This window comes from Poecile atricapillus, chromosome W (assembly GCF_030490865.1).
Source record: "Poecile atricapillus isolate bPoeAtr1 chromosome W, bPoeAtr1.hap1, whole genome shotgun sequence".
NCBI lineage: Eukaryota > Metazoa > Chordata > Aves > Passeriformes > Paridae > Poecile > Poecile atricapillus.
The window spans coordinates 11,143,833-11,158,946 of NC_081288.1; the positions used below are offsets into that span (position 1 = coordinate 11,143,833).

General features: G+C 35.2%; 1 protein-coding gene across 2 annotated transcripts in view; it reads right to left on the bottom strand.

Annotated features, from left to right (window-relative positions):
• Window positions 1-208: 208 nt before the first annotated feature.
• LOC131591814 (guanine nucleotide-binding protein G(i) subunit alpha-1) overlaps window positions 209-15,114 on the bottom strand; it is a 32,259-nt gene continuing 17,353 nt past the window's right edge. Inside the window, exons 2-9 of one of the 2 annotated variants that reach the window (XM_058862884.1) lie at window positions 13,100-13,142; window positions 12,881-13,022; window positions 8,351-8,508; window positions 6,729-6,857; window positions 4,558-4,687; window positions 3,198-3,351; window positions 2,121-2,325; window positions 209-2,008 (exon numbers count right to left, since the gene is read on the bottom strand). In XM_058862884.1, the coding sequence (XP_058718867.1) occupies window positions 2,135-2,325; window positions 3,198-3,351; window positions 4,558-4,687; window positions 6,729-6,857; window positions 8,351-8,508; window positions 12,881-13,022; window positions 13,100-13,142 (947 nt within the window). In that variant the 3' untranslated portion in view covers window positions 209-2,008; window positions 2,121-2,134. Of the gene's footprint in view, window positions 2,009-2,109; window positions 2,326-3,197; window positions 3,352-4,557; window positions 4,688-6,728; window positions 6,858-8,350; window positions 8,509-12,880; window positions 13,023-13,099; window positions 13,143-15,114 lie in introns of both variants that reach the window. The other variant, XM_058862883.1, reaches the window with a different exon arrangement.

Sequence of the window (15,114 nt, forward strand, 5' to 3'; positions counted from 1 at the left end):
CCGTTAGCTATAAAATTCCAAAAATTCTCCAGCTGAAGGTGTTAAGAAAAGTATGAACTAATTAATAAAAAAATTAATGTTTCTAGCACAAAGGTTTTACATTTACTCTTGACTTTCTATCTTCTCATTTTTACTGCCCAGTTACCTCCACAGAATGCATGCAAAAAGATTTCCATCAGCACATTTAATGAAAAGCATTTCTTTCAAGCAAGGCACAAAATTTAGATTTATTTTATTTGATTAATCCCAATTTTTGTTTTACATTAAGTACAAAAACCAGCTGGAACGTAGGTGTAAATACAATTCCACAAAGTAGTTCAGTGAGATTTGAAATCATATCCAGAACTGTAAAGCACAATTAAAAGCAGCCCAGGATATACAGATTGCTTACCATAACTGCTAAAAGAGCTCATAATGTATCAACATATATAACAACCTCCAGCAATAACTTATCTCCTTTCTAATCTTTCATTTAAAATGCATTTAGCAATTCTGTACCTAACAAAGAAAACATTAAAGAATGAGAAGGACAGGTAAGTTTTACTCAAGCAGAGGCCTAACTTAAACACATACACAATCAAAAATTAAACAACAGAACAATGACTTCATTATTTTGAACATTTCTAAGAACATAAATGCTAAGATAATATAGAAAAATAGCCACAGGCTCCAAGACTTATTTACTTCCCAAAGAACTTATGGTGTACTGTAGCTGCCTGAAATATTTTAACAATTATAGAAAATTGTATCTCCAGGTTTGGTACGTCCGTGTTTTCTAGATGACAACATACATTTAAGACAACCATCAACTTATTTACAGCTAGAAGCTTACTCCTTTTAAAATCTGTATTAAAAATTCGGTTTTGGCACTATCCCTAAGGCAATGGATGATAGGTACCTAAGACAGCAAATCACATAATGAATGCATAACCAGAAGAAAATAATTTTTAACTTATAAGAAACTGTGAGGCTATAATTAAAGAGGAAATTAAAGAATCAGCACTCCTAAGTCACTAAAACGCCCTACCCAAAACACTGAAGATTCTCGCTATAGGCAACAGGATTTTGCTTTAAACTGTGAAGCTCCCTTGTCTTGTGGGAGAATCAAATATTTCTACCCTTATTAAGTTATCCAACTAGTTTTATTACCAGAAAATAGCAAAAAGTTTAAGGAGAACATGAATTTATGTTTTAAGTAAGCAGAAAAAAACATTACTCTGAAGTCAAGCCTTTGCTGTCTATTAAAAACACCCCAAAGGTAATTTTTCCATTCACTCCATTGAGTAAAGCCCACAGCATCATTTTTTTTTTTTACTGATATAAATAGTTTTAACAATTCCTTTTTGCATTTCCATCAGCTTCAGTGATAGCTGACACTTAAACATCTATTTCCCAGTGTTGCCACATTTCCACTGCAAAGACTTCAAGCCTAGATTTAATAAACTGTGGATTTCATTTAAATTTTAAAATAATTTTGTATTTATCCTAAATTTATAAAAAGATGTTTTTTCAAAACTTAAGGCATAAAATAAGTTTATTGTGTTTCTTTAAGTCTGAGAAGGTGTGTGAGGCTGTTTAAATATCAAAAAAGCTAATGCCATATACAATATTACCAACAAAAGTAAGGAATAAGGCAGCATGCACCCTTAAGATGAAAAGAAAATTTAATTTCACAAGATGTTTAAATAATCCAAAGGCAAAGAGTGTCTGTCTCCTCTACGAGTATCTTCATAAAACATGGAAAATTTAGAGGAATGTTTTAGAGGACATCAAGTTACTAAAATATTCCGTTCAACGTTTATACAAATACATTACTACAATTGTAAGTTTACATACAATCAACTGACATCTCAGTGTTAACTAATTACTTAAATTTACAAGACAAACATAAATAAAGCTGTTAAAACAGGCAAGTACAGTACTGATCTATCATTGAGCACACTGCATTTTGTACTTCTTTCACCTTGAAAAGAATCAGATTAGAATTGTGCGAAGTCGATCTCCAAACCTAAAAATAAAATAAAAGAGAATTAAGTATATCTATGCAGGTTTTACACAGCGTGGGCATATTCCAAATGTTTAAGTCCTGTTTTCAGGCATGTAATTTACCATTTAACAACCTTTAGTCTTGTTTTCAGAAGAGGCCACAGTCTTTAAGGTTGTTTTTAATAATGACATCAGTTACAGCATCAAAAACAAACTGCACATTTTTTGTGTCTGTGGCACATGTGAAGTGAGTGTAGATTTCCTTTGTGTCTTTTCTCTTGTTCAGATCTTCAAACTGACACTGAATGTAAGCAGCTGCCTCTTCATAAGTGTTTGACCCTAGAAGAAGAAAACTGCTCAGTAAGTCTCTTCCAACAGAGGAAGAACAAGACATGCACACTCTCTTTGAAGGAAGGGATTCTTTGGAAACAGTTAACTTAAACCTGAAGAGGACAAATTCCAGAGCCATTGCTTTAAGATACCATTAAAAAAACCTTGAAAGGAGACCTTTTGGATGCATCTGTAATAATAAAAACTTAACACTCAACTCAGTTCCAGGTGCAGGAATAGTCTTTCCATTTACTTCAGCACCAGAGGAACAAGTCATTCATGACCCATCCCTTTCCTAGTTTAGGATATTTTGTGTCCTTCATTTAAGTTAGTTGCTTTCAATTTTTATGTTTTTAAAAGGTTTGGGGTTTTCCCACAGTCAGTTAAAGATGCTTGGATTATATGTTTCTCCCAAGCTTTCTAATTCTAATATGCTATCTTCTGTCTGTAATTACAATGCAAATCATATATAAAAATGCTATGACTTATTAAATGAATTCATGCTCTTTTGCTGTATATTTTCTGAATAAACCACAATATCAAAACCTATGTAAACTCCCTGTTCATAAACCTCTCATGTATCTCAGGAATTCCCACTTATATCACAGTACAAAAGTAGAAGAACATCAGAAATAAGAATGTACTAAATGAACCTGACCAGTTGCAGCAGAACATGCTATCAGTGGACCAGCATTATTTCACCTGGTTAAAAAGACTTAAGCAATGTTTTATTTGTGATCCATTAAAGCAATCCTTATCTTAATTTTTAGGTCACATAAATATTTTAGATGCCTAGAGTTATACAAATCCTTGTGACCTATGCCTCAAAAATTAGGTATTTTAACAAAAAAACCCTCTTGACATCTGCATCCTTCCAATACCTGCATATTCAGGGTAGCAAATAGTGAGAGGACTTCTTTTGATTTTTTCTTCAAAAAGATCTTTCTTGTTCAGGAATAGAATAATAGAAGTGTCTGTGAACCATTTATTGTTGCAGATACTGTCAAACAACTTCATGCTCTCATGCATCCGATTCTGTAATTGAAGAAAAAGCCATCACTTTCTATTTTATCAGACTTCAGTAGTAAAATAAGGATACATATTTTTGATTACTTAGAAATGAACCAGTTACAAAACTAAGTTTTAGCAAACAAAATCACATTTTACCGCAGGGAAATACAGAAAGGCTAAGACTACCACAGAGATCACTTCCACAAGCAGGGTTTAAGCAACTACTTTTTCTCATTTCCAGGTCTTATTTTTTAATATTTCAGACATTTTTTGTGTGTTTTGACATTTTGCAATACAGATAGTCTACAAGAATTGCTGAGTTACCTGAAATTTTCTTAACACTGATTAGATCTTCTGGAAATTGAAAATAAATTCTGCACCTAGCTGATATTCCAAAATAAGGAAAAAAGTTCTACAAAGCTAGACAATCAAGTAAGCAGGTATTTTAACTCTTACCATAATATTTAACTCTGTAGAAAAATTATCCAACATGTAAGTACTTTGGCCAAGTTCCAGTCATTTAAGTAGCAGGATGCTAGCTATGACCTTCTTTGACTATATTTGACTTGAAAGGTTCTTATTTCTCTTTCCTCCCCAAATTATATTTTATAGAAAGTTGCAGAACACAAGGAAGAGCACAGAGTCTGTTAATGATTCACATACAGAGGTAAGCATCACTTCAGACCACTCAAGATAGTAAAATGTACCCTGTGCACAGTGACACGGAAGGAGTAAACTCTTGAAAGAGGAGAAAGGAGCCGAGGGTGTTGGAAAGGAAAAGGAAGAGAAACATTTCTGCAACTAAGACAAGAGATTGGAGAAACACAGTTAGAAAGAAACAAAAACTGAAGACTGAGGAAGGAAAGGAAAACAAAATGTGGTAAAGCAGACACAGGTAAGTAAAAAAAATTCTTACTATGTACTTCTAGCATCCATAAAGAGAGAGACTAAAATGTGTATTACTGACAATGTAGCCTCGTTAATTTATGTTTCCTTTAAAACACAAAAAAGTGTAGCTAGAAGAATACTTATCTCTTATTATTCCTTCTGAGAATATGAGGAAATACTTTGGAACCCAAAAGAATGAATTCTATCACCATTTCACTGAGATGTTTTGCACAAACCCCATACATCTTATAAAAAGCAATACTTCAAAAGACCCATTTACAACTTTCCCTTCAAGCTTAGCTTCTGTCCAACAACTATTCCCTTCAACATCATGGTACTTGCCATTTCCTCGTCTTCAGCCAAGACCAAATCATAATCACTTAGTGCCACACAAAAAATAATTGCTGTTACACCCTCAAAACAATGAATCCACTTCTTCCGCTCTGATCTTTGGCCTCCAACATCAAACATTCTGCAAAACAGAAGTAAAAAGCAGTGAATGAACTTTAAAATTTTTTGCTTTCTGAATATTAACCAAAATCTGGACTTATCAGCTGTGTAAGTCTGAGAAAAATATCTTAAAAATAATGCAAAAAAAACCCCCCGTATCATCAATTACTATTTTTTTCAGCATACACCTCACTTTTAATAAAGCCTTAAAAATCTTCCTGTAAATTTTAGAGACCATGAGAAGTATGAGAAGGATGATGATGAAAGAACAAAATTAACTATTTTCAATATTATATTTAATTAACAAAGTTAATTGTAATCAGTATAATATAAAAATATACAGTTAGCTTTACTAAAAAGTCTACCATAATAAAAGATACTAATGAACAATATGGACTGTAGACTGTCAGTCCTGGTGAGTGTAGCTCCTCTCTCCACTAAGCCAAATTAGAACTTAAATCTATTCTTCAACTGACCACGTTTAAAGTAAGATTGTAAGTACAGAGCAGGTAAAAAACCCTACTGATTTAATGTTAGTGCACTACACTAACACTGTAAATTGCACTTGAAGGGATTCAATTACAGTTGTTATTTTTAGGTATCTTCAAGTGTTCCAAGTTGCTAGGTTTTAATTTGAAAAAAAAACCACAGTAAAAGTAAGTAGAGAAGGAAACAAATTGGAAGAAAAAGAAAGACCCTTTGCTTTCTCATGGAAAATGGTCAGAAACACTGAAACCTCTAACAAGGTCTTCTACTCAGGTAAACTTCTGAGAAGTGACAATACTCACTGCCCTTTTAATGTTCTCAATTTTAATTGAGATAATACCATATCAAAAACACTTGAAAGATTATTCCTGCTCAAAAAAAAGGATTCCTTAGAGGTGCTCCTTACCTTCAGAAAAATCATTGAAGGGAAGTTTTAGCATATCACCCTATACAAATGTGAGCCAGCCACCTACTACTCCTACTTAGTTCTCAAATAATTAGCAATGGCTGTACCCAGAGAATATATTTTGTACTTGCATATCTTAACAATTAATCCCCTAAATTTTAGTAATTACTTCTGTCAGTTTTAATGCTATGCTTTATAACTTTATACTGAGACCTCATTTTCCATAAGAATTAACACTTCTACAAAAAACAGTGTTCTTTGGACACAAAAGTAGTAAATAATCAGATTCAACTTTTGGACAAGTCTATAGAAACAGGATGAAGGTGACTTGCCATTTGCATTTTGGATTGAATAAATAATCAAAGCTATGCTAATTGTTTTATAGAGAAGGCTGAATTGAGGCTTAACCCGAAGGAATCTAAACACACACAGCAGAACAGAAAAGAAAAGATAATGAAAGAAATTGAACCAGTGTAGCTAGTCATAGTTGTGAATCCTTGTCTTAGTATAATCAAGCCTTTCATATGTTTGGATGATCTTAAAAGTTATTTTCAAGGTTATGTAAGAGTGTACCTCAAGCCCTCCCAATAACTCATTAAGCCTATTGCCTAAGGCACAGGTACAGGAGTTTGAATGTACAACATTACAGATAAAAATTTCCGCGGGCCTGGCTCAAAGACACATTTTACACAAGTGTAACCATATGGTCCTTGTAACAGTCCAAATAATCTGTACAGACTGGACCAATCTACAGTAGGTAAAAAGAAACAGCAAATTAAATGAGAAGATGGAGAGCCCCTTAGAATACTGAAGTCCTCCCTTCAGGCTTGGCTAAGGACTACTTTCTTAAGGTTTGCAAGGGGTTCATTACAATTTATCAGCTATTCTTTTGTGGATTAACACAAATTTTGTATTCTTAAACCCTAAAATAAGGAAACAAAACAGATTTCCACAGTATTGACTGTCCAGAAGTACCCGTATTTCAGTATTTGTCATGCATTTTCCTTCAGAAAACTGAGTCAAGCACAAGAACTTTTTTTTCCTAAAAAGAGGGGGGAAATAATCAAACTTGTGGGTAGACAAATTTGTTAAATTACACCATTGAATTCCGTATCCCATAATTTTACAGGAAATTTGATAGACAGATAACCATGCAGCATGATTTACATACTTAAAATGAAGATCTTTGAAAGTAAAGTGAGTTTCCACTATTCCTGTAGTTTTCACTCTAGTCCTGAGAACATCCTGTTGAGTTGGAATGTAGCTGGTTTGTGCTATCCTGTCCAAGTCATTCAGGTAACTAAAGGTAAAAATAAACACTGCTTTCAGTTATTCATAAAACAGCAACAAAATAATTACAAAGAATTACAGAAGTTCTAAGTCCATTTATTACACTGTGCTTGAATTTTATAAAATAGTTTTCTCTGAGACACAAGACACAGCATTCTACTCAAATTTCCAAGTTTTTTTCAAAATAAGCTTTTGAGACACAATCTTTCATCCCAGATGAAAGAAAACTTACGAAATTTATTCCAGTAGAAAGAATTCTTCTTTAGAAATTCCGAAATGCAAACACAGTTCCATAAACATCAGTGTTACTGGCACTAATTAGAACATCTTCATCTTTGCAACTTACTGAACTGCAGGTTACTTTGAACCATAAACAAAGCCCAAAATCACTCTATTTGATAACAGATATGAAAAGAATAACTCAGTATTTTGGCCAGAATTAATGTGTTTAAGAAATGCCTAATACATAACAATTAACTTTCTATTGAGAATTCCTAATTGCACATATTTTTTAAAATTAGTATGCTTTCATTGCCAAAATCCTTGTAATGTAGGCCAAGCCCAGTGTTTCCAAAAAACTATACATCTCTTATTTGTACTTTTTCCATAGTAAATAGGGAAGGCATTGTGTTCTATTTTAGGTGTAACAAGAAGTTCACAATTTTACAGATACATTTATATGACCAGAAGAACAGTTTTCTTATGAAACTTGAGTCACAGTTGTCTAAAACAACAAATAGAACACAGGAGGTTACCACAGGAGAGTATGTGAATCTCTAAATGAAGAGCTCCATATACAACTGAGAAACAACTTCAAGCATTACAAAATACTTCAGAATCATAAAAAATTGCACTACAAGGCAGGATCACTGCTACTGCCACTCTTTACCATCTTATATCTCCTTCAGCGCACTCCTTTCCTTGACTGACTTACCATTACTTACTGCCACACCATCTCATTATTGCCTTCCCAGTTCCTTAATATTTTATTTTCTTACTGAAGTGCCCTGGCATAAAAGATACATTCTAATTGTTTCTCAGCTCAACGTATTTCCAATAGAGACCATTAATTAAAAATGAAAACAGAGCAATGTTGAAATAGGGAAAAACTCTATTACAAAAAAAAAGTAATATTCTTGGTAACACCGACACAGATCATGTCATCACATTTTTTGGACACATTCAGATACTAAAAAGGTACTTTTGTCATGCTTTCATAATAGAAAACCTATTACAGCACCTGACATCCATTTTTGTCTTCTTTAAGGGAGTGAAACACCTGGTCAAAACATGACAAGTTCATAATTACACTACACCTTTTCCTTTCCAACCCCAAAGCTTTCCTGCAGCACTTTGAGCCAAGCAGACTATCTTGCTACCTTTGTCCAGATACCGGTGGCTTCCATCTGCATGGGAGCAGAACTTGTCAAAAGATGACACCTCATACTGCTTTAGCTACTAGTTAGAAGGCAAAGAGAATCTTGTCTGTCACACTGTACTTACTAGGCAGCAGAGTCATTGAGCTGGTATTCTCGAGATCTGTTGAAACAGGCTTGAACCCCACTGTCTTTCCACAATCTCTTGATAACTCCTGCAAGCTCTGAAGTCATAAATCCTTCTTCTGCTGCTCCAGCCAATACAAAGAGCTGACGAGCATCATCCTTTAGGATGTAAAAACAAGGTGAAGAGAGAAGTATTGAAAAACACAACAGAAGTATTATCACCTAAGAATCAGATTCAACAAATGCATTACCTAACCTGGTAATGTGAATGTTTGGTGAATGCAACTAAACAAAAAAATGTGAAAGAAAACAAGTTATTTTAGTGTTCTGCACTGGATATTAATTCCCATATTTTTCAACAACAGAAAAAGACTAGAAAATTGAATTTATCATTAGCTGATAAAGCTTCTGGTCTGTTTATAATTTGAGTGAGGTTTTTATGAACAGGAGTAGTAACATTTTGTGCTCAAACCTAAAGTTAGCCACATTTGCTCATAAAATACTACATACTGGATAAAATGATTACAATATAGATTATACCCTTCATAAGGGTAGCTGTATATTGAACAACTGAAGAAAACACATTATTTGCTTAATTTTAATTAATTATACAACTTTGAAAGTGTCAAATAATCACCTCTTCCCAAATTATGCATCAAAAATTAGAAAAACACTTCTAAAAACTTTTCCAGATAAATCAGCCACAAATATCCGTTGACTAATTATTCTACAGAGACCAAGTTCTCTTGGTAATGCAAACATCAAGATTTTTAAGAGCAAATGCTGGATTTTAAAACTATATATAATAACTGGCTTTGAGAGTGAGGCTAATGGAGTGCAGGATGTAAACCCACCATTCCCCTTTTATCAGCATTTGACCAGTGACATCCAAGTTTGACTGAGCAATGGAACTTAGTATTTTATTTCCTGAAGTATTTCTATTGTATTTATACCTGTAAGGCACTGAAGGAAAGACAGCAGATGGGTATAAAGTCCCCATTAGTACTCTCCTGTGAGTAGCTGCTCTACCTTGATTATTAGCAGAACAAAATCCAATGCCAAGGTACATCAGCCAGAAAAATCAGCTTGTAGCTACTACCCACAGCATGTACTATTTTTCCAGTAATTAAAAGAAACAGAACAATGAATCTGGAAAGGAGCAAGGAGAAACAGGGAGACTCAGACCTGTCAGCTGGGAACTAAAGTATTTCAAGAAAGAGGAGGATTTAAAAAGGCAACATATAAGGTTATTCTAACAAAACAGTAAGTGAAGACACATGCAAATCTGTAAAAAAAATCTGTCACTTTGCTATTCCAACACTAAGCTGTGGGGAAAAAATACACATTTTCAGGATAAGCACAAAAAGCAGTGCTTGTTCTAAAGATACTGTCCACTGTAGACTTAAATAATCAAAGATCATGTGAGCTAACAGGGAAAATGTTTACAGATGGATTGGGTAATACTAAATTTCAGAGGCTGAAAACAAAAGGCTTGCAGTTCAGTGAACTCAATCCAAACTTGAAGAGACTTAAACATATATATATATATATATATCTGTAGGTACACATATGAAGAACAGGTTGTTGATGTATAGTTGAAGGTGTCTTTTGAAAGCTAGAGTAGGTAGAAATCTAAAAGAACATTCATCAAACAAAAATACTGTATACTACACATACACAGGATAAATTGTGGACAAATAATACAAATTTAATACATTGCAATAATAATTACATAAAAAACTCAGAGCTGTAAAGATCAAAGGGTTGGATAGTCAGATTTCAGGGGCTTTAATTTGAACACTATGCCCACATCAAAGAAATCTGAATGACAGCTCTGGACTTGAATACTGTTTGTGAATGCAAATGCAAGGACCTACAACTCACAAAAGCAGCAAACCTTTAAGAAGGGACAATATTAAAACACATGATGGAAACTGCTTAGAAACTGACAGTTTTGTCACAAAAGATGGTAGGATTTTATACCTAAGAAGGTCTGATTTTCATGTGTCTCTACATGCTCTCAAACAGGGGAGTAGGGAAAGGGAAGATAGAACAAGAGAATTGATTTCAGCTTTTTAAAAGGCCAAACATTAAACTGAAAGATGGTCTCTGTTACCCCATCTTCCTTTTTGCTAAAATGGCAACTATACAGACACCACAAGCGAGGCAGTAAGCAATAATCAAGTCCTATTTCCATTATTAATCAATGCTAGATACTTTCCTTTAGTTATACTGAAATAGGACAGCTTCCTCTACAGGTGTCACTTTTGAAACCAGATTCCATACATAAGGTAATGTAAAAAAATTAACTTCACCATTTCTCCAACTAGTGCAAATCTCACATTCAGAAAGTGGCCTACAGTCCTTTGAACCACATTCACAAATGTTTCTCAAAACAGTTCCTACTTAAACTGTCCTGTAGCACAGAGGAAGATACACCAGATTTACAACTGACCTGCTGGTGTTATCTGTGCTCCCTTGATTCAATAACTTGAAGAAAAAGAATGTTCAACTCACTGCTCTACCATTAGTCTTACGACAGAAATAAGAGTATGTGATTTTCAAAGAAACCTTACCCCATTTAGAGTAAAACCCTCAGAAATTCACCTCAGAAATTTACGAAAAATAATCCAAATATAACAGTTTACACCAGAAGTTACAATTTTGAGCTATTTTTTCTGCAAAAGACAACAAAATTTAAAATAATTGAGGTATAAACATACTACTACTGACATCTAATGCTAATATTTCATAGCAATGTTCCTCTGAAAAAAAGAATTTGGACCACCAAGACCTGACTAAGTATAAAGGGATGTACAACTATTTTAAGATTGCTCCTGACACAAGTTTGCCTCATCATTTATACAGTTCTCTGAAGTCAAGAAACTCAGATGACTTAAAACTGACATCATATATAACATAGCCCTCAAAATCTTCTTGTTAGTCATTTTATCTGCCAACACCTAAATTTACTCCTCCTCCGTTTTCTCTTACTATGCATTTAGTAACATAAGTCTACCATCTGCCTCTTTCTAACATTAACTGCCAGACTCCAGAGAGGACTGCACAAACACTGAACTAACAAGCAGTGAAATATCGTCAGTGCTCTGGAAAACTTTAGTCTTCAGGGCAGACTACAGAAAACATGAGAACAAATGTAGAGAGGAGTAACCAATAAAATTGAAGCTTTTACTAGTTAGGCTTAAAACTGAAGAGACATCAGGTAGAAGTAACGCATGTACATAAAATGATGGCTATAATTGGCTGTCAATCAGATTTAGACTTCAGATACAACTTCATGACTCACTATACATAATTTTACAAATGTCTTCCTTATGACAACCATACATACTGCTTTCATAAGGTTACTGAATGAATACCGTCTAATGCTTATAAACTGCTCTTCAAGCAACCAATAAAATCTTCAAGACTGTCAGGAATGAAGAATCTACATACTGTTCCTTATTTTTAAAAACCCTCATCTCCTTCCAAATTGTAATTCCACCTTAAAGTGATGGAAAGAACTTATAACAAAATATTGCTCTGACTACCTCACATATACTTATGAACATGAACATGCTCATAAACAACAAAATTCTTCCTCCATCTTTCCTATGAGATAGCTGGCTTCAAAACTGTTACTGGTGAGCATTCTGCACTCTGATTTCTGTGGGGAGGAGATAACAGCACACATCCTGAACCAACTTTAACTGCTGTTCAGAGTAACAGCTCTGGGGATCAGTTTCAGCACTGCAACATAGACTGTACAGAGTCTTGTAATGAGACCACAAGCAAAAACACAAACTTAGCCTTCTACAGAGAAATTCCAAACTTCTCCCTGCCTGACTAAATGTGGATGTAATCAGGGTCACCAGAGATAAGAGCATAGGATTAGGACTGGAGGTCCCAATAGGCAGGATGGCAAATAAACTCATCAGAGCTTTACACGCAGGACATTAGACAAGATAAGATGGAAAAGGTACAGAGAAGCTTAGGAAAAGGTCTCATTTCCTGGGAAAAGTTCCAGGATTAGTATCATGAAAAAATAAGATCCCAGCAGCAGGTGCATGCCCATGTCTCCTTGTGCAAAATAAAGTTCTCAACACTGGAAATCAGTATGAAACAGCTCAGAGGCTGGCAATGTTTCAGGCACTGCTCTATGACCTAATAGAGGAGTGCAGGCAACACAGAGCAGAAGTGGCTAGATGCCTCCCTATTTAAGCTGTATTTTTTAAGATGTCTAACTTAAATGACCTACCTAAAAGCTCACAAGTCCATACAAATTAGAGACATAACTGTGGACTCCTTAAGATTCAGATGTTTAGTTCTCCAGATTTAGACAGAATCCAGAAAATAGTATCTAAACCAAATAGTTGTGAATCAACCCAGTGCTGACTGCTCCACAGGTCACCTTGCCATGTAAAGGCCAAAGGCATTTAGCTATCAAACAAACACGTATCTCACAAAGATTTCTGAAGGAAATAGTATGGGTATTTCAGCTGTATATCTGTGTGTGTACTTCAATACTCACAGCCCTGATTGGATCACCAAAGTCTATCTTCAACCTCCCCATTGCTCTAATGATAGCAATAATGGACTGAATGGTGTTACTGTAGACAACAGCTTTGTACTGTTTACATTCATCTTCTGAATAACCAGCTTCATGGATAATCCTATGGAAGAAAAAAAAAATAAATTCTCTATTCAAATTCAAAAATATTTCTCTATCACAGTATTTCACCACACTTACTTCATTTGCTTGACAATTGTGCTTTTCCCCGATTCACCAGCTCCTGAAAAATAAATGTGTGAAAATTCAACATTAGGCTTTTACTGATCTTGGAAAATATATTTTGATTCTATACTTCACATATCTAACAAATATAAAAACCTTCAACAGATAAAAGAACATGTTACAAACTGATTTTAATATAAAATCATCAGCTGGAAACTTCAAAACCAAGCCATTCCAAGAACAAATCTCAGTTCTCAAAAGTCTTTTCTTTTTACTGAAGTGAGCATAATCTTTACACAGTTTGCTGGTGTTTCTAATATCAACAGATGATAAGTTGCTCAACTTCAAAGGGATCTAAAGCTTAATTCCTCTAACTGCCTTTTAATCAAAACCTAACCAAAATCCATTCTTCACACTGTATTAATGGTCTTCCGTGTTGCAAATGAACACCTTTTCACCATTGCATGAATAAACCAACAGTCAGCCTACTTCTTGTTAGAACAGATGGCATGAGGTTTACCAGTCAACCTGATATCATTTTAAGTGCTGCACAACAAAACAAAACAAAATCTATGTTAAAATACAAAGCTTAGAAAAACAGTATTCTGTCAACAGACAGGGAGAAAGATGCAGTTTTTGCCATCTCAATCTATCTTTATTATGCTTCCTACTCTGAAAAATATATGAAACTCTTACAGCTGTGGTCTAATCCCTTTAGATAGCACCCTCTCGGTTTGTCTGTGACTTGTGCTGACTTCTACCTCTCACAGTTCCCCTGTCTCAATATAGCTTTGCAGAAGTGACTCTCATCTTCATACAGTCTACAGGTATTTCTAATGCAGAGATCACCCATTGTCCAATTCCAATTACCAAAGAAAACTGACCACAGAAAGACACTGATAAAGTCTGCACTTACTCATCTCCAAAAAAAAGGGCAAGAACTTGACACGATAGTCAACCCCATTTTGGACAAAATAAAGGTTATTGAGAAGTGCTGACACAGGTTTACAAAGTACAAACTTCATTTAGTAAGTTCTCATGAGGAAAGAGATGGGTTTGGGTTGAAGGACACTAACAGCTGTAAATTACTTTGACTCTAATAAGGCTTCCAATGCCACCTTCCATGGCAGCCCTTTTACCAAGTGAATAAGTACCAACTTTAGGGTGCCTGAAAATCTGCCCAGACAGCCACAGTCAAAGGCTTGTGTCATTGGTTCAAAACACTAACCGAAGGCATTTAGGCAATCTCCAGGAGACAACACTGAGCTAATAGAGTTTAGAATCTTCACCAATGACCTGAAAGCAAAGGTAGAATGCACTGACATCAAGTTTGCAGCTGACATGAGCCCAGGAGTCCAGGAAGCGGTTGCCAGTGTTACAGAACAGAGGTGCTATTTAGAAGGTCCTCAATATGCTAGAAGACTGAGCTGACGAATCTCATGACAGTGAACACAGACAATTGTGAAGTCCTTCAAGTTGCACAGAATAACACATCCAACTCATTTGCGACTAATGGGTTAGGAAAACTGTGGGGCTCAGGAACAGTAGGCAGTGGGCCTTATGGTGATGAAGGTCAATCACATTCCAGGCCACTGCACTGGGACTGTCTGGGACAAAGTTAACTCTCTTCACAGCAGCCCTGCTGGATTGCAGGTTTGTAGCTAAACCAGTGCTGGTAACACTCATTAGCAAGAGAAATCGATGGTTGTCTTATAGCTGAAAAATGCAAGCACAGCATCAAGGCATTTTCTCTTTTCCACCACATCCCCACCCTTAACGAGTAGGCTGGGTGTAGACAAGACCTTGAGAAGGGACACAGCTGGGACAGCTGACAAAAGACAACCAAAGGGATATTCCATGCTCAGCAGCAAAACCTCAGGGAAGGGAGGGAAGAAGAGAGGCAGTAATTTGTTCTCAGTGTTTGTATGAACCTTCTTTTGTTACAACCTTTGGAACTGCGGTTACAGTGATGGATCTGAGACACAATTCATATAAGGAATGAGGGAACTGGGGTTCTTTAGTCTGGATAA